The sequence below is a fragment of the Aplidium turbinatum genome, chromosome 8 (genome assembly GCF_918807975.1).
Source record: "Aplidium turbinatum chromosome 8, kaAplTurb1.1, whole genome shotgun sequence".
NCBI classification, from domain to species: Eukaryota; Metazoa; Chordata; class Ascidiacea; order Aplousobranchia; family Polyclinidae; genus Aplidium; species Aplidium turbinatum.
In genome coordinates this window covers 18,189,172-18,212,496 of record NC_137479.1, presented here as the reverse complement: position 1 = coordinate 18,212,496, position 23,325 = coordinate 18,189,172, and the positions used below count along the sequence as shown (strand labels likewise).

Below are 23,325 nucleotides of genomic sequence, written 5' to 3'. Positions count from 1 at the left end.
AGTGTTAATCGTCCTATCTGCCTCCCTGCCGGAGGCACAGTAGTTAGGGGCCCACTTAATGTTTAGCGTCTCCACCGTTTTTTGGCTTTGCAAAATTCATGTTTATACTGCTGCAGCAGCTAGACAATCTTACATCACATAATGGAGTTTTGTTTGTAGCCTATAACATAGTATTTCAAATTGCCAAAACTAGAAGCTTTCCCGTTCATTATTTTCTTAGAGCGGTGGTACCTTCCTTTTTAGACTTACGCATCTTTTCAAAGAGAAAAATATTTTGTGGCACCCCAAAGTAAAGTTCATATATTTTGAAGTTAGTGTGAAACTTTAAAAGAGGCTTATGGTCTTTCCTTGGCATAAAAAATGAGCAAAATTCTTTCCATGCACAGCATTCACCTACTGAAACTGAACTATCAGTATCAATAACACCATGAAACAAAATATTAGTTGTGCCAAGTTTTTAGTATTTTTGAAAGATATTGCTGATTAAAACATGCTTCTTGCAATTTTTTTTCCACAAGTGCCGTTTAAAAAATATTTATTTAAGTTTTTTGAACTTTTAGTACCGGTACCCTGTTTCTCAAGCTCTTATTCTAAATGTCTTATAAGGTCGATAAAGTGTGACGCCATAGTGGTTGTCATTTTAGCTTCATAATAACAATGATCTTTTTTTGTCATAGTCTTGGAATAGAGCAATACGCAATAGTGAAATAGTATAGAACACAAAAAAATTTGCATGATGCAAAACAATTATAAAGCAATAATGCACATTAATGTACCATTGATAAAACCGATAGATGTTTGACCACCGTCGCAAAACAATTCATTCTTAGTAGACTCAAAGTAAATTAAAACCGCATATTAACTTCTTTTTCTAGAGAACCGAATGTGAAAAAGTTTATTCTTTGTTGAAATAAAGACAGAAAAGTTTTAATTCTCATTTATTCAAAAAGTTTGAGGCCTTAAACCGCGTTCCGATGGCCCACTATTTGACCGGTAGATGACTTACTTGTAAATTTTAATGGGTCGATATGATGCTTACACAGCACCAGGCCCGTAACTAGGAGGGGCGCAGGGGGGGCGAAGCCCCCCCTACAAAAATGTTGGCACCCCCTGGAAAAAATGATGTTAATTAGCTCTGTTCGCTGACTTTTCAGTTTTATACCCGATTTTCTTGTGTTGTTTAATGGTAAACATTGTGTGTTTAATGGTGTGGTCGAATGTTGTGTTAGACAGACTCGAGATTTAATGTTAGTTAGATCCAGAGTACACCAGTTTCCAACTGAGCAAAGCAGTGTGATAGCCGATCAGTCTCCAAAATACTGTGCAGAAAGTTGACTGCCAAATACACGCCTTACTGATTTGTGATTTCCTGGTGATGGAAGAGTTAGCCTAACCTACTAGTTGCTGTAGGAATGGAAGAGGAAAGGGATCTGAGAAAGTTACTGATGTATGCTGTGATAGACGACATTGTTTTGGAGATGAAACTCAGATTTGCTGACAATTTATGGTTTTACACATCTGTTCGTGCCCTTTCAAGAAAAAATAAAAAACCTTGGACCGTGAATCTCTCATTCCATTAGGCCTATATACGCAACTAAAGATAGATATTCCATCAGAGGCGGAATTGCAAGTCGGAAAACAGTTCCTCCATGACCGTGTGGAAGTTGCAAAATTCCAATGTATTAGCCTACTGAAAGAACTGTACAATCAACGACTGGCATTCCCGAATGTATATAAACTTGCTGCTACTTTGGCATCATTTGGGTCCAGTTGTGCGGTTTGTGAGAGTGGCTTGTCGGTCTTATCTCAGATAGACAAGCCTGCACGCAGGTCTTTGTTCCAGACGAGACAGGCGAACTTGGTCCGCTTGGGGTTTGTAAAAGAAATGACAGAGAAAATAGACCTGGACGTTTTTGTTAACAGACTCAGTGAAGTCCACCAACGCCTTCTGTTAAGGTAGGACCTAACCTGTCTATGGCGAGGATGTATTTCACTGATGGTGTGAAATACATTCTCAATATTATCCTTAAAAGATTGATCTTGAAGAGATGATTGTTGATTCTGCACTAGAGAAAAAGAGGTGCAATGTAGGTTACACATTTTATAATTATTTACAAAACGATGAGTGACAGCTGCAGCCCTATTTGATCATAGTTGAACGCCTATTTTCTATGTATATTTTGTATGATTTATACAGCGCATTAGAGGAAAATGCAAATAAACTAAAACGAACTCGAAGTTCATGAAAGGATTAACTAACAAAAGAGTCAACTACAAAATCATAAATTTTTATTTCACTGCGGTTTCCATGCCTATTTTTAACCATTTTATCGCTAGTTGATGGTCGGATCCGGATCGGATGTTTTAAAAAGGATTTTGTTTCTCAATTTTTATGCTGTCGTCATTATAACTGCTTAAGCTACAGTATGTAATTGACTCTATAATGCCAGTTTACGCTGCTGTTTCTATGATAATCTATGCTAATGTAAACGCAGTACGATTAATGTTTTTGCGTAGATATACCACATTGTGTACAAACGTCATTTTCGTACATGATACGGAAGGTAAAAGTTGGGCCCCCTCTGGAATACTTTTTGCCCCCTCCCCCTGGTGCTCCAAGCTAGTTACGGGCCTGCACAGCACTGGCAATACATCCAATCGTATGCTTGACTGTTTTTGGAAATCTTTAAAAAATCACTGAAAAGCATTTGGCCACGCTGTAAAATTTCCGAATTGTTGCACTGGACAGTGTCATCTAAATTTTAAATACATTTAGATTGTGGTAGGCTACTACTTTCTGTTTTTCTAAATTTTTGAACGAAAATAATGTTAGGCATTATAAGCGTAAAACTGTAAATACTTGATTTGTAAAAGAAACATCTTTTTTCTATAGAACAGAATGCTAGGTGCTACGTCGCCAGCATGTACGCTTCCTGGAACGTTTTCATCAGAGTTGCCTTAGATTTATTCTGAAGATTCACTGGAGCAAACGTGTCCCAGACACTGAAGTCCTTCAACAGGCATCTATTTCTAACATTGAATCACTTCTGTCAAAAAGACAACTACGTTTGTGCGGACACGTTTTCAGGATGGACAATCACAGACTCCTCAAGATCATCTTATTCGCAGAGCTTTCCACAGGCCACCGCAATGATGGTGCACTCAAAAAGCACTTCAAAGACTTTCTAAAATAATCACTGATATTATGTAAGTCTTTTGGTTAAACCTTTCTGAAGATAGAGATTTGTGGAAGCTCACTGTGCATGCCGTCTTCAAGTATGAGGGAACGCGTCGCAATGGACAAAGCCGTAGCAATTCTCCATCATCACCGGTGGCAGGCTTCACATGTTATCGTTGCGGCGCGACTGCCAGTCACGCATCGGACTATTTAGCCAGAGGAGGGCAGGCAGATGAAGTGATTTGTAATCTACTATCTTCGTTCCGAAGTACTGCCATATATAAAACTTTATTCTTGTTGAGCAACGTGTCATGAAAAATGCACTAGCTGTAAACGACATGACATCGATATGTTTCCTCTGTGAAACAAAGGATTTAAGATATCTCCATGAACCATCAATTAAAAGATAGACTACTATTTATCTGTAAAACAGAAAATTTGTAAAGTAAAAAGAACATTTCCACATCGTGACAGAAACAAAGTTCATTTGTTGAAATAGAGAACGAATAGTCCAAGTGATATATGTTTACGCTGGCCGCCACTTGAGCGGATTTAACCTACCTTGCTGCTTGAAGAAAAAAATCTTTCTCTAATTCGCCTGTGAAAATTACTTTATCCTTTTCATTCAAAACCTACCTCAATGGACAGCGAATCAATGTAAAAACACTGATTTGTTCACTCTCTATGTCTAAGATACGTTTACGTTTCGCACGTCCTTAATTGGTGTGATACTGCACTGGGGTATAGGCTTATTAAATTACTTACTACAGTAGCCGACATTACATATGCACAAGTCTGGATCTATTGTAGGAGTGTTCTGGATGCACTGTTTTGTCTGTTTAGATCAGTGGTTCCCAACCAGGGTGCCGCGGCACCCTGGGGTGCCAATTTCCATGCTCAAGGGTGCCGCGAGATAATTGAGATATTGCAATACTGCGGCCCATAATCTGCGGTATGCCTTTATTTTCTCGCCCAGGAAAAACAGCGTGAAAGATAGTTTGACTCGTTGCTGTTCTTTCCATAAAAACCGTTTGAAACTCATCATTATTGCCAGGATTCATGATTTTATTTTGCGAAGAAATCAAGAAATTCATTTTTATTGGACTCTCATATTGTTTTGAATCTTAAAGAAGAAGAAGAAGAAGAATTAAGCTTAATTGACATTCGTAACAATGGAAATTTTAAGCTTATGCATAAGCAGATGCCTCTCGACGAGTTCTGGATAAAAATTCAAAATGAATATCCTTGCGTTGAAAAGAAAGCTATTATAAGCTTTTGCTTGCTGCAGTTTTCCACGTCATACCTATGTGAAAGTGGATTTTCCGTATTAACAAACATAAAAACTAAAAAACGAGAACGGCTGCTTATAGTCGAGGAAGAAATGCGGGTGGCTTTATCGAATGTGCCCCCAGATATTAAGGGACTTTGTGCAAGAAGTCAAGCCCAAATTTCACACTGACTTTTAAATAAATACATTTATTTATGCACACTATAGGCTACTGTACAACTCATTCTGTGTCATTTCATACAGTTATTTGAAATACAGAAACCTCATAAAATTGACCCACTTTTGCCAGGGTGCCGCAAACTATTTATCTCTTTGATAGGGTGCCGCAAGGTCAAAAAGGTTGGGAACCACTGGTTTAGATTGATAGATAAATTTCTGCTTTCAAGAGGTTACACACGAAACAAAATGCAGCAGGTCATCTGTATGAAGAACAAAACAATTCAGTCCAAGACATATACAGTAGGGTGTTTTTAGCGTAATACGCAAAATTCTAACCATTGTTAATATTAATGTACAGGGTGGTGTTCATTTCCTTTCAGTAAAAAAATCCTTTTGGCAAATTTTTGTTGAAATCCGTCGACATTTACTACTTGCGCAAGGAAGCTAAAGTTTAGGTTGTTTAGCCTATAATTTAGCAGCGGAATATAAGCAATTACCGGTACTTGTAGGCTACGTCACTTCACAGAACAAATAAAGCATTGTTACGTCACAATTGCAACACCTCGTAAAACTACAAAAATTACACTGTCAAGTCTGTTGTGCTGTTGCATTTATTTCAGTTTGCTTTTGCCTATTTGGAGTCGAGCACGAATTCCAACACGCCATCAAAACCATGTGATTAATCAGGTGAAAAAATTACACCAGAAATGGCAAAACTTGAAAAAATCTATCAATCGTAAGAGTGCGCTTGAGTTAATCAAACGGACAGACTTTAAGAAATCATTGGATCACCTATTCGATATAGCACACAGTAATGCTTTGGAAATGAGCAACATAGAAGAAGATCGCCAGTTCCTTCTTGCCCAGAGAGAAGAGGGACGCCTAGGTTCCATGGTTGGCGTTGATATGGTTCTATGCAGGAGAGACGAGCGAGTGAGGAATAGAGCATTAAAGGAGAGAGAGCGAGTTGAGGCGGAAGCAGTTCGTGTTGCCGAATCTACTAATTTAACCATACTGGAATCCAATGGTTCAGAAATGTATACTCAGCAAGAAGATAATCTCGACAAGTCTGGAGATGGGCGTCATCCATTAGCTGGTGGATCGACGTGCTCCGAACAGCCTGGGTCCAGTGCTGCAAGCTGTCTGCCGAAATTCCGACGAGGTAAAATTGCTGTAGTAACCCCCGAGATAGCAGCAGCATTGGACAGGACCAATTCTACCTCGAGGAAGGCCGTTCATATTTTAAATGCACTGGCGGTGTCCAAGCAATTGCTCCATCCAACCCGTGATCTGATGATTAGCCCAAGTTCAATTCACAAAGCTCGCCAGATCTATCGCCAAAAGCTGTCGGACGAAATTAGGGAGGCTTTTGACCCTTGCACCCCACTGACCATACATTGGGATGGGAAGATCATGGGTGATTATGAGCAATACAATCACATCAAAGTAGACCGTTTGCCAATTTTAGTGTCTGGCAAAGACGTTACCAAACTTCTGGCTGTACCAAAACTAGAATCGGGAAATCAATCGTCGAAGCTGAAACAGTGGTCTCCGAAATATATAGTTGGGGCATAGCGGATCTTGTACGTGCAATGTGTTTCGACACAACCAGTGTCAATACTGGCTGGCAGAACGGAGTTTGTGTTTTGATCGAAGCTTCTCTCAAGAAACAATTCTTGAATTTAGCCTGTCAACATCACATTATTATTAGATTCTGGACCGCTACACGGCTGACTGACACAATGTATTGCCCCCCCCCCCCCCCCCTAATAAGCTTTCTAAATACGCCACTGCTTCTGATCATCTCGGTTATGGGTGAAACACGGTGTAAAGGTTGTTAGAGGAATAGTTGCTTTGTTGCTATATTTGCTTTGTTATCCTATAAACGTGCCTGAAATGCGTGCATATTAAAAGCACTGAATAAAGCTGGTTATTTGGTTGCGTGTTGTAAAGTTGCTTGTTTTATTGATTTTGCGAATTTTTCAACCTCTTTGCGCAAGTTGTAAATGTTGAAATAATTTCTTGAAATTTGAAAGACATTGTTTTCTTACCAATTGTAACAACCTGGTGCCCTGTACAAATCAAACTTACGATATGAGAAAATTAAAAACACCCTAATATACAGCGCTTGATTTTGTGAACAGCACATACTGAAAGAAAACAATTCAAACATGCATTGAAGCTCTGTACTTTTTCATTTGATAAATTTACATAAATGAGTTAACAATCAAAACAATAATTAATAATCATGCAACAAGATTTCGAGTAGGCTAAGCAAAAGTATTGGGTGGGTTAAGTATTTAAGTTTGTGTGCTTGAGACCCCAGCTTCAGTGCAATATCCATCAACAGGCTACTAAAGTTTTTAAAACGAAAATTTACTCGCTGAACAACTGTTCAAGATGAAACGAAAGAAAACTTTATGAGAAAAATAATTGGAAACAAAGTAGCCTGTATAGGCAAAGGCGCAAACTTTCATTTCGAAAAATTATCGAAATATTTTTCAAGAACTAAATTCAAAAAGAAAAACGAAATAAAGTATTTGGAAATGTTTTTGTTTGGCACAGCCTTACAAAATATGCTTTAGCTTCAACTTGTTTAGATCCAAAGAGTGTGGTTCCAAGCCTACAAGAAGAAAAATTTCAATGTAGAACAAATAACCTACAGCCCTTTTTCTATCAACCACATTATAAGTTTTTACATTTTAATACATATAGGCCTACGTAAAAACTAAAAATAGCCCTTTCAATGAAGTATTTGGATGTTTTATTGGATTGAACAATTACTATAAATAATATAATATTATTACTTAAAATCTTAATAATTACTTATACTGTATAAACATAAAACATACTAATTACATAACCATCATTTCAATTGTTACCAAAAAATTTTTAAAGCAAATACGTTTTATGGAATTTCAGATCAAAATCGATCAGAAAGTGTGAAAAAGATATTTCGAGGATCTAAATTTTTAAGAACTTACCAAGAAAAACCCTTTGAAAGATAATGGTTCTCTTCCTTGCTGTATCTTGTAGATTGGAGTGGAGCTATCTCTTTCACTTGGGTCCGAGTTCAAATATTCTCCTGCTGCCTCGATTCCTTTGGCCTTTTCTTGATCAGTTGAATCTCGCCCTGCATGACATATATAATAATTAAACTTTGTAGAATATGACACTAAAAGAGTCTTTCTAGGCGGACACATTGTCGTACGCACATTGCATGAAAGCAATTGATTTGCCAAACATAAACTTGAAGAATTCATTGAACTCGAACGAAGAAAAAATTAAAAATTTGAAGTTTACTAAAAATCGATCGAGTTTGCAGTCGTGGTTTAGATAAAAACTTTGTTGAAGTATCACCTCTTTAAACTGCTAAATGCAACCACTAGACAACAGAAACACTTAAGTTAGTCAATGTAGGCACAACCTTAGTTTTGATTGACATATCATGGTAAAAAACAAGCCTCTGAACAAACGACGACATGAGTCTGGTTGGTCATCATCATCATTGTTGATCCGGGATCATGAACATTTCGTGCCGTAGAGACTTACAAAGTGAAAAGCTATCTCTTGCACACCATTTTAGCTAAATCACGTCCACAATTCTTTAAGGTTGGTGATGTTATATGTTCAAATTTGACAACTTGGCATTACACTAGTTTTAAATGGTTAAAAGTGCTAGTTAAAAGGCTATACCGTCTACTCAAATTCCTTAAGACTACCGGTACAATTTTGATACGAAAACGAAACAAAGTGCATTTAAACGGAAGACACTTTAACATGCAGATATCCAATTCATGGACTTCTGTCCAATCCAACCACGAATCAATCAGATGCTACGTTGTCTGTCTAATTGTGACCATTTCAGCCCAGCATTCAGCCAGAGAATTAATTATTACTTTGAACTTTGTTTGGTAATTAGGATTCAGAAGAAAAAAGAGCTATAGCAGAGGGGGGAATCAAACCCACGTCAATGTAATGACTACCACCGCCCTAACCCAATGCGCCAAGTCAACCGATGGCAAAACATTGATTTAATTTAGCTAGAATTTGCGTCCTTCCTTAACGCAACCTTGATGACGTCATGAACAGCGTAGCTTCTGATTGGTTCTTGGTTTATGAGAAATCTGTTTGTTAAAGTGCCAACCCATTTAAACCAGCGCTATTAGATTATACTAGAAATTTACCAATCCAAACATATATAGCAGTCCATGCATCCAGAAGCATCACATTATCTGGATCAAGATCTTCCTGTGTCCACTCGCCAACCACTTCTTCCACCATGAAGTTTCCGGTTGCGTCGCAACATTCAAACAAGCGCTGAGGTCTCACTTCATTCTGCGTTGTGCAGGTAAAGCATAAATAGCATTTTTTTCTATTTGCTGATCAATGACATAAAATGTTCTCCTCAATACGTAGCTCAATTAGATAAGTGAAAGATTTTATGAAAGAATAAACTGCAAGAACAAGCAGCGCTCTCTGGATGCTCGCTTGAGCAACACATTTCAAAGACAGCTCTCCATTTGACTGCACCTCATGAATCGAATAATTCATAGACATTTCAACAACAAGCAGAAACTTTACTCTGTTAAATTCGGTGACCGAGCCTGTGTCAATGGTTTAAAGCGTGACAAGTATGCAAAAGTGCTAGAAAAAAGCTTTCTCAGTCCAAGGATAAAAATATCCACAATCAAGTAAACATAAAAAAGAAAATGCAAAAAAAGTACAATGTTCTCTTCTACACAAATTAAATTTTTATGCTCAAGGCTTTTTAACTGACTTCAAGACGAGGTTCTTTGCAGTATTCCGCTTTTCCTCCCAAAGTTTTCCAAAAGGCAGCAGATTCTTTTCCTTCGTGGATGTTACTTGGATTACGTGCGCCGATTTCCATAGCAACCTGTCCGGCAGCTTTTATTTCAGCGTCAGAAGCTCCTAACAAAAATAAATATCCATCTCGCTTTTATCAGTACCGGTGTGAAAAATTATTTCTTCTTGCTTAGGAGACAGAAAGTCTCAGCAGCAGTGTTCCTAATTGAAGTTTGTGAGATCCACATCATTTGAGCAGCGACTGCTGGGAAACAAATAGTTACCTCGTCCTGCCCATATGTAATTTCCGTTTGGTGTTGCTAGCACAAATGCGTCGTTGGAGTTCAATCTGGAAGCTTCAGCCTCAACTTCCACAGCTCTGCACCGCTTCATGAAACCACTTTTAACGTGAAATAATCTGAGCAACAATGCATAAGAAAAAAGTTAGACTTTGGGAACGTTATTAACAGAAAATATGATTTGTGTTGATTTTTACTAAGATTATTTAAAGTAGGCCAATACTGAATTTCAAAATAAGTTTGTATGACACAATCTTTTTGCTGCATTTAATGTCAAAGCATCGTTCGAACCAAGACAGATGCAATTTGATTCGTCTAAAGTAGCGGTATTAGCCTATATCAGGGGTGTGCAACCTTTGTTACAGGAGGGCCAGATATGAATAATTGGGTGAAACCGCGGGCCGCACGTTTATTTAACATACGATTTCTAGTAGTTGCAGGCACAAAAAGTATTTTTTTGTTATTCATATTATTCTTATATTAGGGGTTATCTCCTTCCAAAAATAATAAGTTAGGACGCATAAATTTCTGAAGAAAACTGCTATTCAAATTTGTTGTCACACCGTTTTTAAACGAGCTCAGTGAGACGTTTGCAGCTGGCTTCTTTTCCTGACGGCTTTTCCAAATTTACTTTAATGGAAGTGATCGCAATTCGAAGTCTATTTTCCAAGTGTTCGTCTGTCAGTACCGATCAATAGGGAGATTTCATGACGCCCGTTTTAGAAAAAAATGTTTGCACAAATACGTTGAGCCAAAAAGTGCCATTTTTGAAGCCATGGATTTTTCAAATGTGGAAAGTCATCTTAGTTGAAATGTTTTCGGTAAAAATCGCCAAGATTCATTTCTAAATAGTTTGCTTTCAAATCCGTTTTCTCTTGAAGATCAATCAGTTCAAGTTATATCTTCTGGTGCTTTGTTAATGTCTGTGTTGAATGGCGAAGCCAATATACCAAACAAATGTTCATGAGATTTGAAGTCCTTGAAACGAGCCAAAAATTCATACAACAATTTTTCAAGTTGGTCAGCAAATTCAGTTTTCTTCTCAGGATGCATTCCATAGTCTCTTAAAGTTGGAAAGTGGAAAAGATTTCCTGTCTGTACGTGAGCTTTCCAAAGTCGTACTTTGTTCATAATGCCTTTTATGTGACCATACATTTTGACGTTCCAAATAATTAAATACAATGGATTAGCGGTGGCCGGTGGGAGACTTCTAAAATGGTTAACAGAAGGTGCGAAATCTACAATAATCCACTCCACAATGAATTGTTCACACGTACCAGACTAAACTGAATTATAAACACGTTTCGCGGGCCGCACACAATTCAAAATTGGCACATCTTCGCTGGCCACATAATTTTTCTTCGCGGGCCGCATTTGGCCCGCGGGCCGCACGTTGCACACCCCTGGCCTATATCAATTGTACAGTATAACATTTACTAAGTAAGAACAAGAAGTCGCTAAATTGAATCTGACTATTTATGCTAGTAGATTTCGATTGATGAGTTGCAGTTAAAGTAATCTAATCATTAATAAAGTCTATAATGTTAGTCTATATTTGTATGCTTTAAACTTTATAGAAAATACAAGCAACAATGCGTCACTAAAAAACAACCAAACCGAATCTTTGCAGGAACGGTTTGTCCTCCTTTGCGAGAGGTTCCTCCCATATTGACAATCATTGGTTTGTTTCCAAAGAGCATGAGCATGTGAGGCGGTTCCTTTCCTTGGGTAACCCGAATCTGGAAACACAATAAATCATTTTATTCTTATACCGGCAGGCTATATCAGAATCACTTTCTCATTAAGTCAGTTCGAACTTAAACTGTACTATAAGAATGCTTCCATTTTCTTCAAATCATTCTTCTGCTTTTAAACTGGTCTAGTTTATGTTACTTTTCTGGATTTGTACAAGTAATAGTGTTTCGTGACTCAAACACAAATTAAAAATGTACTATGCTATGTACTGCGGCAAACTAAAGTTGCGTCAGTTTACTTACGCATTGCGTCATTATAATATCGACATCAAACATTTTCTGTTGTCAGAAAGTTTTGTCCAGTTCCAGATAGAAATTTCTAGTTACGCAACTAGTTACAATTATTAATCCTGAATGACCAGAGTTATGCATAAATTGTTGGTAATGTAGGCAGTGGTATATACAAGGGAGTCATCGCTATCCTCTTCCAAATTTTTGTTAAAGGATTAAATTTCAATCAAAATATTTAGCTGGTATTTGGATAGCAAAAGTCATAAACTTTGAAATTGTGCTAAAAACATATTGTAAGTTACAATCGTGACTCAATGACTCACCTATAAGCTTGATAGCCTACGTTGTAATGATTTTTACCAGAACTGCCAAACTTACTACTAGCCTATGCTGTTGAGCCAAATGCCAAATGAGTTGGCTATAAGAAATTCCAATTTAATTTATTTGGGCAGACATGACCAATTTTTGAAATGGTATAGAAAATTTTGAAATTGGACCGTAAACTTATGTATTCTCAGTTTTTAGTTAAAATAAAAACATATGTTGAAATAATTTATGTTCTTTCTGATAATACAGGTATTTTCACTTTCAACGTATTTATTTCTGTTTTTGAATAGATTTTAGTTTTCAATAAAATACGGCATTATTATTTTTTCTTCCTAAAATAATTCTGAGTACGATATTGAATGCGAGCGTATTAGCAACGTGCATCATGTAAAAAAGTATTTTAGACCATCTACCCTGATGTATAGGTTTTAGTGCTACAAACTTCTATTTCTTACTAGGGTTATGTACTTATTTTTAACTTGAGTTTGTAAAGGGTAAAAATTTAGAGACTTCTTATTAGTTAGTGGTAGCTTATAAAATACACAGCTTACCTGCGTTGCACCTCCCGCACACTCCTCGTCATCAGTGTTGATTGTGAGAATAGGGAGAGCAGTCACTTCATCTTTAGTGGCTTTCGATCCAATCCAGTAATAAATCAGATGCTCTTTCCGACCATGAGATTTGTACGTATATAGTATAATGTAGCAATCTCCTCCATAGAACTGCCCATACGTGTTTTTAGCGACAGGGTTTTTCCTACTGCCTTCCACTCGCCATATCTGCAAACAGATTCCAGTGCAATATTTTATTGTCATAGCTCAGTTATTCTCTTTGTAAAAACATTTTTTGTTAAAAGCGCTCCAATATTAAATATTGGATCTTACCTTAACTGCTCCAGAGCCGTCGTCGGGCAGCTGGTACTTAGCAGCCAGATCAGGTTGTTTGTGAAGTGTGCTCGCGTCGAAATCAACTTTTTCAACTTTGGCTATCTTGTTAATAGACCAAACTTTTCCCAGCCCTTTCTGCGAGTCTTCATCCAGCCAATCTGACATAAGTTATTAAAGATACACTACATTCAATAATCGCAAGCAAGCGACATTGCCACACCGAAAAAAATACCATCGAATAAAATCGTTTTAACACTTCAAAAACACAAAAGAGTTTAACATACAGTATACCAGATAGTTTCATTAACATTGTTGAATAGAGGAAGCTTTTTCTCCCAAATAATAGCGTTAGAAATAGCAGGAAGTAATCTTGAAGCAATGCTTTGCTTATGGTGAGTTATGTTTGTCCAATTCGAACTTCTCAAAGAGATTTTGTAGTTTATTAGGAGAGCAACAGTTGCACATTGCACAATGCACATTCTTAAACTCGTTACTATTAACTTTAGTTATTCACATTTTTAACTTAATTTATTTTAACCAACTCTATACGTAGACCAACTCTTGGCAAGTTACCTTTAAACAAAATTTTAAACAAAGGTGTTTCTCCATATTGAGGCATGACAGAAATTCTTGCATGTTTTGGTAAGCCTTCCTTTTCAATGAAGGAAGTAGCCGTCGTCATTGCGCCTTTCCGTTCACCAGGAGACGCTTCTTTACCTGACCAGGAAACTGGGTGTTAAATTATGGCTTAATAAATACTAGATTTATGCTTATAGTCTTTAGTCTATTTATGTATCTTGTAATTCACGAATACACAATCAATTAGGCATCAGCAGAAAATTACATAGACACGACTCACGTTTGGCCGTTTTTTTGTTTTTTGACGATGTTAAGAGGAGAGGTGTTAAGAGTTATATCTTTTTGTATTGCATGTTTCTGTAGGCTAACTGCTAAAAAAAACTCCAACCCACCTTTCCACACATAGATTTGAGCCGTGTCAGTATTACTTATGACATACACATTTCCACTTTCCATTTGACTTTGTTTAAACGGAGGCTTATCTGACACTAGTGAGGTCACCAGTTTTCCGCTATCGTCAGAGACTTTGTATAGCTGTTGTAATCATTGGTATACAGTTTTTAGATTGCGCATAAGTTATATCTTGAACTAGTTTTAGTTAAACTTTGGGCGTTAAGTACATGCCAATTTGATATCCCAATAACAAAAACAATGCATTATATTTGTATATTCAAATAAAAGATAATTGCATATATAGCAAGTTCCGGAACGAAGAAGCTTAAAGATCAAGCGGTGCTGCTTCGACTCTCGGGGTGTGCGCTTGAGCAACGCACGTTAAGGATTGCTTTCCATTCAGCGGCATCTAATGAATGGAATACTCCTCTGGAAACAAGACTTCAACAATCGGAAACTTCACTCTATCAATTTTGGTGACCGGACCTGCGTCAGTAATTGAAAGCCTTTACAAGTAGGCCTATGCGAAACTGCCAGGATTAAACTTTACAAGAAGTTTTCCCAGTCCAAGGATAAAGATACAATCAATCAATCAAGTGTACCAGGGAATAGAATTTTGTTCTAGTTAATTGATTAGGATTTAAAACAATTAGAAATAAAGAATCACTGCGTCGTCGTGTCCTTCCAAAATCACATCATGAGAAGCATGACCAACAAAAGGTTACTTGATCACACAAAAATAGAAGATCTTCTAACTATGACAAAACTACATCCAATTGCAGCAATAATAAAATCAAAAGTTTTAAAACTGTTTGGCCACACTAAAAGATCACAATTCGGAATCAGCAAAGTTTGCACAGAAGGCAAAGTAGAAGGAAAAAGAAAACGTGGCAGACAACCAAAACGATGGCAAGACAACATTCAATCATGGACCGGACTCCACTTGACGACACTGGGCGAGTTGGCTCAAAATCGCCACTCTTGGAAGCAAATAAGCCATGTTGATGCGCAATCTGCCGCAGGCGGAGATAACGACTGATGATGATGATGCGTCGTGTCAACTGTATCACTGTATATGCCACTACGCCTATACATGGATCATGGAATTGAATCTATGGCCGATGTATTACTGTAGGCTAATCTACTATATATCTGAAACTCTGTATCAATGTAATTTTTCTGAAATCGATACCTTAATGCTCTTTCCAGCTGCTTTGACGTTGGCGAAGGCGGATGCGCGAGTTCCTTCTGGTTCACCTTCGGCTATCGGTCCGGTCGACTTTCCAAGAAATTCTTCCAACTAAAAATGTCAAAACTTACGACAACCAGTTTTAATTTTTAAACCTTTACAAATTGTAAAGGAGTAACAATTCTATAAAAATTGTAATGTTCATTATTCAGCGTCGGCAACAAAACTACAGGATAGCTATATTGCGTTAAAACACTGAATAGTGCTAAAAAATTAAGCAACGAAAATGTTTACCGCTGTAGCTCTTCCAGACAATTGGATAACTTCAACTTTTCCAGCTCTTTCATCATTGTTGATAGCTTTGGCTACAACTGTAGCTTGCAAGCTCTCAAATCTGTTGCTTTTAGGACCGGACCAGGTGAAGATTTTCTGTAACACAAGACAAAATCGGTTTGTTCTGAAATCAAGAAAGTAACTTTAAAAGTTGAAATTCGTCTTTACCTCTCCCATGTCAAATATAAAGCAATCGGACTTGTTAATACTGCTCCATTTCATTGGCACTACGTCAGCCCGCACTTGTCGTCTTCCACGAACCCATAAAAGCCGCTTGATGCTGCTAAAGTCATTGATTTCAACGTGGTGAAATCCGGAGGCTACGCCCCCTTCCTACAAATATATAAATTGTTGAAAAATTTAGTGAACAAATTGTAAGCCGTAAAAACCAGCAACCCAATTATTATTGTCCATACAATAGCGCAGACTAGCCTACCAGGGGAAACATTGTGCATGTAGAAGCCTCTACTCTCGAAAATATTAACTTGAATGTTTTTTGGCATGAGCATTTTGAAACGGAATCTAGACTAGCCTATACTTGTAAAAAAAATAAGTAGTAAATAACGCAAAAACACATAGCCTACCGAATGCTATTTTAGAAAGCATCGTCATATTTGGCTGCGTAGCCTTTCTCATGTCCTTGTTTTCTAGGACCTCAGGCTGAAGCAGATGTAGCTTCAGAGACCTAATGTTTGACTGAATATTCGTGGACACAGGTCATATAATATGAGCTAGACTGGTATAGGAGATAAAGGTTGGGATTGGTTCATTTTTGTTGTGTTTATTTTACTGGTTGACGTAATCTACTATAGCGATTCGAACAAAAAAATGTAATTCTCAAATGCCGAGTTTTTCTTCATTTTCTTCATTGTAATTTTAATTGTAACTTAACTTAAAACTACAAATAAATGTTTCTAAAGAAATCATTTTTTTTTTCATGAAATGTGGGTGACTTTAATTCTGTCCATTTAAACTGACACTAGAAACAGGAAGGTATTCGGGTGAACAAAGTAAGACTCCGTTTGTTTAATTGTTTTATGTTCAAGATGAAATCACTGAACTAGACATGCCAACAAAAAATGTTTGCAGTCACACGGTATTAATACAAACTCTGTGCGAAGTACCCGACAAATAAATTTACCGTTCGCGGTAACCAATAGTGGCTACACTTACCGAAATATGGAAATGAGACAGAAAGTTCATGGGAAAAAAAATTCTCTGGCCGACGATGACGATGATTGATCAAGAAGTTAAAACAAAAGCGTCAGCAACTTCTCAAACACATGTAGCTCCATACGAAGTGAAAATTACATAACTTTAAAACTCTTTTTTATGATTTCAAAGAAAATGCCGAACAAGGCATTCAAAAATACAAACTACGGACAGAGGCCAACTGTTTCGATATGAGGGATCTCTTCTGTGCAGTGAAAGAAAGCTGATAATGATTACTTTAGATTTTCATTTTTCGGATTGATTTGACTTTCCTTTTTTGTTCTTCGCATTGGTTAGTTGTTTGGTAACGTAAGTGATCAAAATGACAAATGAAACGAGTTTTAATTTTGAAATATAAACCTAAGCAAACCGTAATTTTTTGCCAATAAGTGAAGGTTGGATTTCTTTTGAAAAGAAAAATTGCATTGAGCGGTGGTTAGCTGGTAGGCTACCTTTGCTTTAATGAAAGTTACAAGTCTAAAAAACATGTTCATACCAAGTATTTGATGGCTGGTCGAAAGTAACCCATGAACAAGGGGGACTCATACTTTTGGGTCTCTCTGTGTTGGATTGGTAGACCGCCATACTTGTCATCTAAGAATGTGGCTTGTATTGCGCAAGCACCATACTCATCTTGACTGCTATCTCGGCCTAAAAATAAAGCAAGCAATGAACAATGCATACCGGACACTGGGTAATTTCACCATCACCATTGTTTAATCTACTAAACTAAACTAGGCTATCGGAACAGAAGTCTTAAACACAAAGACGGAGCAATACGATTGGGATTGGAATTCAGTTTCTGCTAATGTTGTTGTTATTCATGTTAAACAACAGAGCCACCTTAGGTGAATTTTAGGTCCTGACTCCTTGGTGCTGTTAAGTGACATTTGGTACGTCGGGGGGATGGCAATCCACTGTTGCCAGATCCAAATGACAAAGAGGGGTTTGGTGGCGAAAGCGTATAGTCTTTGACCAGAGCCAGGGTCTATGAAAGGGGGGTACGGAGGGTACGGCGTACCCTTGAGGGCCCAGGCCTGTGTTTGTTGGGGGGGCCCAAAATTGTAATTTTGTAGTTTATGTGCAAAAATGTTTGGTTAAAACCATCATAAACGACTGATTTCAAGCATAAAAGTTGTTATTCTTTAGTCTTGGTGGGCCGGTTATCTAGCAAAAGGGCCCAGAAAGGTAATCGAGTGCTTTGCGAGCAAATTAGGGGCCCAAAGTGGTAATTTAATGCTTTACGTGCAAAAATGTTCTGTTAAATGCACCCTAAATTAAATCATAAAAGTTAGTTATTCTCTTGTCCGAGGGGGAGTGGAGAGGGGCATAGTGTACAGTAGTAAAAGCAGGTTTGAGAAAAACCCGGACAAAAAGCCCGGGTGTTTTTTTGTGTTTTTTAAACAAAAACTATTTGACAAAGGTAGTTTCACGCTTATTTCACTTCAAAATGAATTTCGGAGTTAGAGCAGGAGCCAGATAATACTTTTGGAGCAGGACCGGAGCCGCAGTCAAAAAAAGTGACTTCTCTCGTTCACCTCTGCTAGTGCTGCGCATGTTGTGAATGCAAAAGTTAATGAAGAAAGGTTGGATTTTGGATTGGTCAGATGATTAACTAGATAATGTTTTAACAAGATGTTATGTTTGAGCCTTGGAAGAGAGCTTGGTTTGTAGGCTACCAGATACATATAACACTCAGTAGCCTAACGTTAACGGATTTAACATTAAACACACAAAAAAACATGAAAAAACTACTAAATCCAACGTTTTCGACACCACATAGTGGTAACTCAACAGCACCATCAACAACTGACACACGAATTGAATGCAGGATAAACAAATTGGCGAGGGACAGATCAGACCACATCACACTTTTTGCCCAAGACAAAGGGGGCTCGGAGTGAGAGGGGGCCCGGAATGACTCTTCGTACCCCTAGTGAACATTTCTCTCAGAGGCCCTGACCAGAGCCGTTTAAGAATTTGTGTTTAAACTCTATAGCTAGAGCAGCGATAGTCAAATTGGGTCTCTCGGAACCCCATAAGAAATCTAAAGGGTTCCACAATCTATTGCATAGTTTTAAGCACAAACAGTTGAATATGTTAGGTAACTTAGGTATAGGCATAGCCTACCATATTTTTGTGATCGAAAAACTGGTACGTTTCAGAAATCAGAACAAAAAGCTTTATCGCGATTTCTACAAAAGTTGTCCTTATTTTGAGGCAAGTTGTATTGCCCAATTAATTGAGCTTTTTAGAATCTGGAAATTTCCCGAACTTAATTTTTAGTCCTCAACAACATTGAAAATTATACAAAATTAAACTAATTCTTTGTTAAAACAAAGACATAGTGATCTTGCAGGAATAGCTTTTTAGAAAAATTAGGCTATTTAAGCAAAAAGAAAAATCGGATGAGTAAGACACACAAGCTATCAACATCCAATAATATTATTTTGACAAACCACTCTAACAGTCCTCTTTGTAATTATCACATTGAAAAGTCGTAAAGTGTCGTCATCTTCTGGTTTCTGCTATTTGTTCTTTCAAACCCATAAGTGGTAATATGCTTTAGCTTGTCGGTTTCAAAGCACCTCCCAAGAGAAAGCTTGAAACGCTTGCAAGATATAAAGGTTACCAGACAGCCAGACTAATATACTCAAATGACCGTAGGCCTACGTACTTCCCATGCCGGGTGTAACAGTTTTGATATCTCATTGAAATCATAGAGCTGAAAATGTTACGGAATTCAAAGTTTAAAACACTCTTTAATTTTAAACAAAACCGTCATTTTTCTAACCTTGTGGTAGGATGGTGGGAAAAAGAAATTACTTGAGTGTTAATTGATTGGTTTCCTAATAAATTATTCTCATTAATTGGTTTCGTTATGTTTTAAGGAGCAATACGTTATAAGATACAATGTAGTTTATAAGCTGCTATGTAAGTATAACTACTTCGCATCACGTATGAGTAGACCTTTTAGAGGTTTAGAGTCTCAATCTGCTTTTCTATCCACGTACTTATGTGACACACTGCATTTAGGCCTACCGTGCTTTTAAATTGTCTCTTGGGAAGGTGTCTGCAATAAAAATACCTTCACTTTACTTTTCAAAATTTGTAAAGTGATCAGTGTTTGTTAGCTTTTAATTGCTACTGGCAACGACTTCAACTTTATTTAGTCGATTTACAGCTGTTTGGCCTACTAGTTTTATCGACAGAATCATTCTTCCGTTGTTGAACGCTTTAAATAGCAAGAGTTCTCAAACTGAGGCCCGCGGACCCTGGGGTCCCTAAGTAAGGACATTTCAAGAAGTCCGTACAACCACTTTTAAACTCATTGACTAATAAAATATGAGATTGACAATTCCTTATGGGCCTACTTTGCCAAAATTGAAAAAATACAGATATGAAATAAGTAGTATTGTTTTGGAGACCAAAGAATGTCATTGGTAAAGGGCCCAAGTTAACCTCTCAACGGCCCTGACTGTGTCTGATGGACAGAATTTGTGTTTACCCTAGCTGTCATGATTATACATTAAATATTGGACATATTGTACTGTATGTAACAAAGGAAAGAACGTGTACTGTTTATACATTTACATCAGCTTTGGTTATTCCTTTCCTGACTCACTGTCTCAGTAAAATAATATAAAGATTCCTAATCCCATTACCCTTCAATTTTAGCTTGATTACATGCTTATGTGAAACAGTGATGCATATTGAACAAACCAGTGACTGGTGAGCTTTTAATAACAAACGAAAAAAAAATAAATTGTGAGATGCAAACAAAATAGAACTTTGGCACTCATGGATTATATGACCCCAGGCCCCACTCCACCAAGTAGGCTTATAGATGCCGAACGTGTCATCGTATTAGACAGAAACGCCAATCGTAAAGAAATGATCAACGATTTTCAGTCTTCAGTCTTTATAACCTACAGTAGTTAGGCACCACCAAAGTAGGTCAAAGTCCGGTACCAAGTAATTACAAGCAAGTATGGCTGTTTGTTAAATTTAATAAATTTAATCAGTAGCCTAAACGTTGAACAAACCTATCCACATGTGCAGGTCGTAAACAGTGTTGCCATATGCATCCTTCGTTTGATTCATTACAATGTATGAGTCGCCACTGTAGAAATATCCGTAAAGCTTCCTAGGCACCGGCACCATCTCAAACTTCTCTATCCGCCATACCTGCTCATATTAATTGTTATGCGGTTTATTTATTTTTTCGACAACAGCCTATAAATTTTTACTGATCGTTTTTTTTTTTGTTCTTATTAGCCTATAACTTATTTGTTATTAGCCACATATATCATGGCTGTGGGTTTTTGACCGTATTCACGACGTTTGCTCTTGAATAGTCCGACTTGTCCTCATTGTTTACAAAGTCAATCAGGGCCGTAGCCAGACCGCAGAGCAAGGGGGGCCAACTTTTTTTAGGGGGGGGGGCCGAAAAAATTTAAATGGGCAAAATCATTATAATTGTAGCTGTTGCTCTTGATTGTTGGGATTTTGCCAGGGGGAGGCGAGGCCCCTCCTGGCCCCCGGCTGGCTACGGGCCTGAAGTCAATACTTTCGATACAATTTTAGTCATTGCCTCATGGGTATGACCTTTTGGAAAATCGACTTCATGTTGTGAATGCAGTTATGTGGGAGGTTTATAACTGACCACTAAAGTCATTGTGATTTTATTTTCAAGTGAGAAGAGTCAGTAAACAATACAAGTTTTCTAACTGCAATTAATAAACTGTAGTTCTGTAGCAGTTTAAAAACTTTAGTAGTTTTTGTAGTGAACAGAATTCTGTTCTTCTGTCACTGCGTTTGACTAGCTTTGATTCGTTTCTGGTAAGTAGCAAGACTTTTAAACAGATAGCACTGAAAAAAAAATCGGAAATGAGCGAAAAATCGTACTCTTCAGTATCACAGCATTAAAACAAAGACTGGAAACGAAGTTCTTAAAAGACTTAATTTTGTAAGGCAACAATAAAAAAAGAACAAGAAGCAAGGTTTTAGTCATACTTGTAATTTTGGGTTTCCAGCCATTTTCCGTATGAGGCTTTTGCAAAAAAGTAAAATCAATCACAATCACCTTTTGTCAACTTTTCTGCATTAGAACAACAAGACAAATTGCAGGATTGATGCTGAACCTCAGGCAAACTCTACGCTGCTTTATAGCCTACAAGTAGACTGCTGCTGGTACCGGTTTAGACCAGGGGTGTGCAACCTTTATTACAGGAGGGCCATATATAAATATCTGGGTGAAACCGCGGGCCGCACATTTATTTAACATTTTAACATATTGTGCTGTATAGTAGTTGCAGGCACAAAAGAGTAGTTTGTTTGTTATTCATGTTATTCTTATGGCATTATTAGAGGTTATTCCCTGCAAAAATAATAAGATAAGACGCATAAATTTCTGAAGAAAACTGCTATCTTATTCAAATTTATTGTCACACCGACTACGAGTTCAGTGAGAAATTTGCAGCTGGTTTCTTTTCCCAAAGACTTTTTTCAAATTTACTTTAATGGAAGTGCTCGCAATTCGAAGTCCATTTTCCAGGTGTTCGCCTGTCAGAACCGATCGATAGGGATATTTTATGACGCCAATTTTAGAAAAAAATTGTTCGCACAAATAGACTACGTTGAGCCAAAAAGAGCCATTTTGAAGTCATGAATTTTTTCAAATGTGGAAAGTCATCTTGGTTGAGATGTTTTCGGTAAAAATCAAAAAATGCACGACTTCTTTCAGCAGTTCATAAAATCGCTGCAACCCTTGCTTAACCAACGCACCTCGAAAAAGTACAGTAGATCTTTATGTGCCGTGTTGAGATCATCCAGAAAGTTTTGAAACTGACGATGGTTGAGCCCTCGTGCTCGAATGAAATTACTGCCGTAATAACCGGACTCAAGACTTGTTTAAACTTCAAGGATTTTGCTCAAAAGTTTTTCTAGTGAATGATAACTTGCAATAAAAAATTGCTATGTCATCATTGATTTTTCTCTCCCTCAAGGCAGACTTCAAGAGACCTATGAATCCAATGCTAGTTCCGGACATGGATCAAGCACCATCAGTTGCGATTCCGCATAAGCTGGACAAGTCCAGTTCGAACTTGTCAAAAGCATCAATTACTTCAGTAAAAATGTCAGCACCAGTAACTTGTCGTGCCTTTCGTTGACTGTAGTGACAGAAGCTCTTCCGTTTCGTTCAAGTCTTTGTCCACTCCTTTTACAAATATGGCCAACTGTGCTATCCTTCTGGTCCGTATTTTCATCGATCGCAAAACTCCATGAAACAAAGTTCTTCACCTTATCTCTGAGAGTGTCACTAATATCACAAGCAAAATCATCTATAGCCTACACCTCGCTATCGTCCACCGTGACAGACTTATTTTCTCGAACTCACTTTTCATTTTAGGGCACATTTCTTCTGCGACATCGATAAGACACTGCTTCACAAAATTACAGTCAGAATACGGTTTCATAGTTCAGCTATTCTCTGTGCAAGCTGTGCCTCTGATCTACTGACGTTCCAAATAAGTAAATACAATCGGATGAGCGGTGGCCGGTGGGAGATTTCTAAAATAGTTAAGAGAAGGTGCGAAATGTACAATAATCCACTCTATAATGAATTGTTTGCACGTGCCAGAGTAAACTAAATTATAAACACGTTTTGCGGGCCGAACACAATTCAAA

The 23,325-nt window shown here is 37.6% G+C and overlaps 1 protein-coding gene across 1 annotated transcript; it reads right to left on the bottom strand.

Annotated features, from left to right (window-relative positions):
• Positions 1–6,405: 6,405 nt before the first annotated feature.
• On the bottom strand, positions 6,406–21,738 carry LOC145775746 (gelsolin-like). Its single transcript, XM_082587107.1, has 16 exons — positions 21,652–21,738; positions 20,682–20,823; positions 17,132–17,286; positions 15,592–15,756; positions 15,385–15,519; positions 15,094–15,201; positions 13,901–14,042; positions 13,503–13,646; positions 12,927–13,087; positions 12,594–12,821; positions 11,348–11,469; positions 9,716–9,849; positions 9,406–9,557; positions 8,813–8,963; positions 7,610–7,758; positions 6,406–7,248 (listed from the first exon to the last, which is right to left on the bottom strand). The coding sequence occupies exons 1-16, from the start codon at positions 21,673–21,675 to the stop codon at positions 7,222–7,224; spliced, it is 2,139 nt and encodes a 712-aa protein (XP_082443233.1). The 5' UTR covers positions 21,676–21,738; the 3' UTR covers positions 6,406–7,221.
• Positions 21,739–23,325: the final 1,587 nt, after the last annotated feature.

Coding starts and splice junctions, on each gene's coding strand:
- LOC145775746 (XM_082587107.1), bottom strand. CDS start 21,675: ATGGCTGGAAACCCAAAATTACAA. Junction 15,520..15,591: donor TTATATTTGACATGGGAGAG/GTAAAGACGAAT, acceptor CTTGTGTTACAG/AAAATCTTCACCTGGTCCGG. Junction 7,249..7,609: donor CTTTCAAAGGGTTTTTCTTG/GTAAGTTCTTAA, acceptor TTCTTCTTGTAG/GCTTGGAACCACACTCTTTG.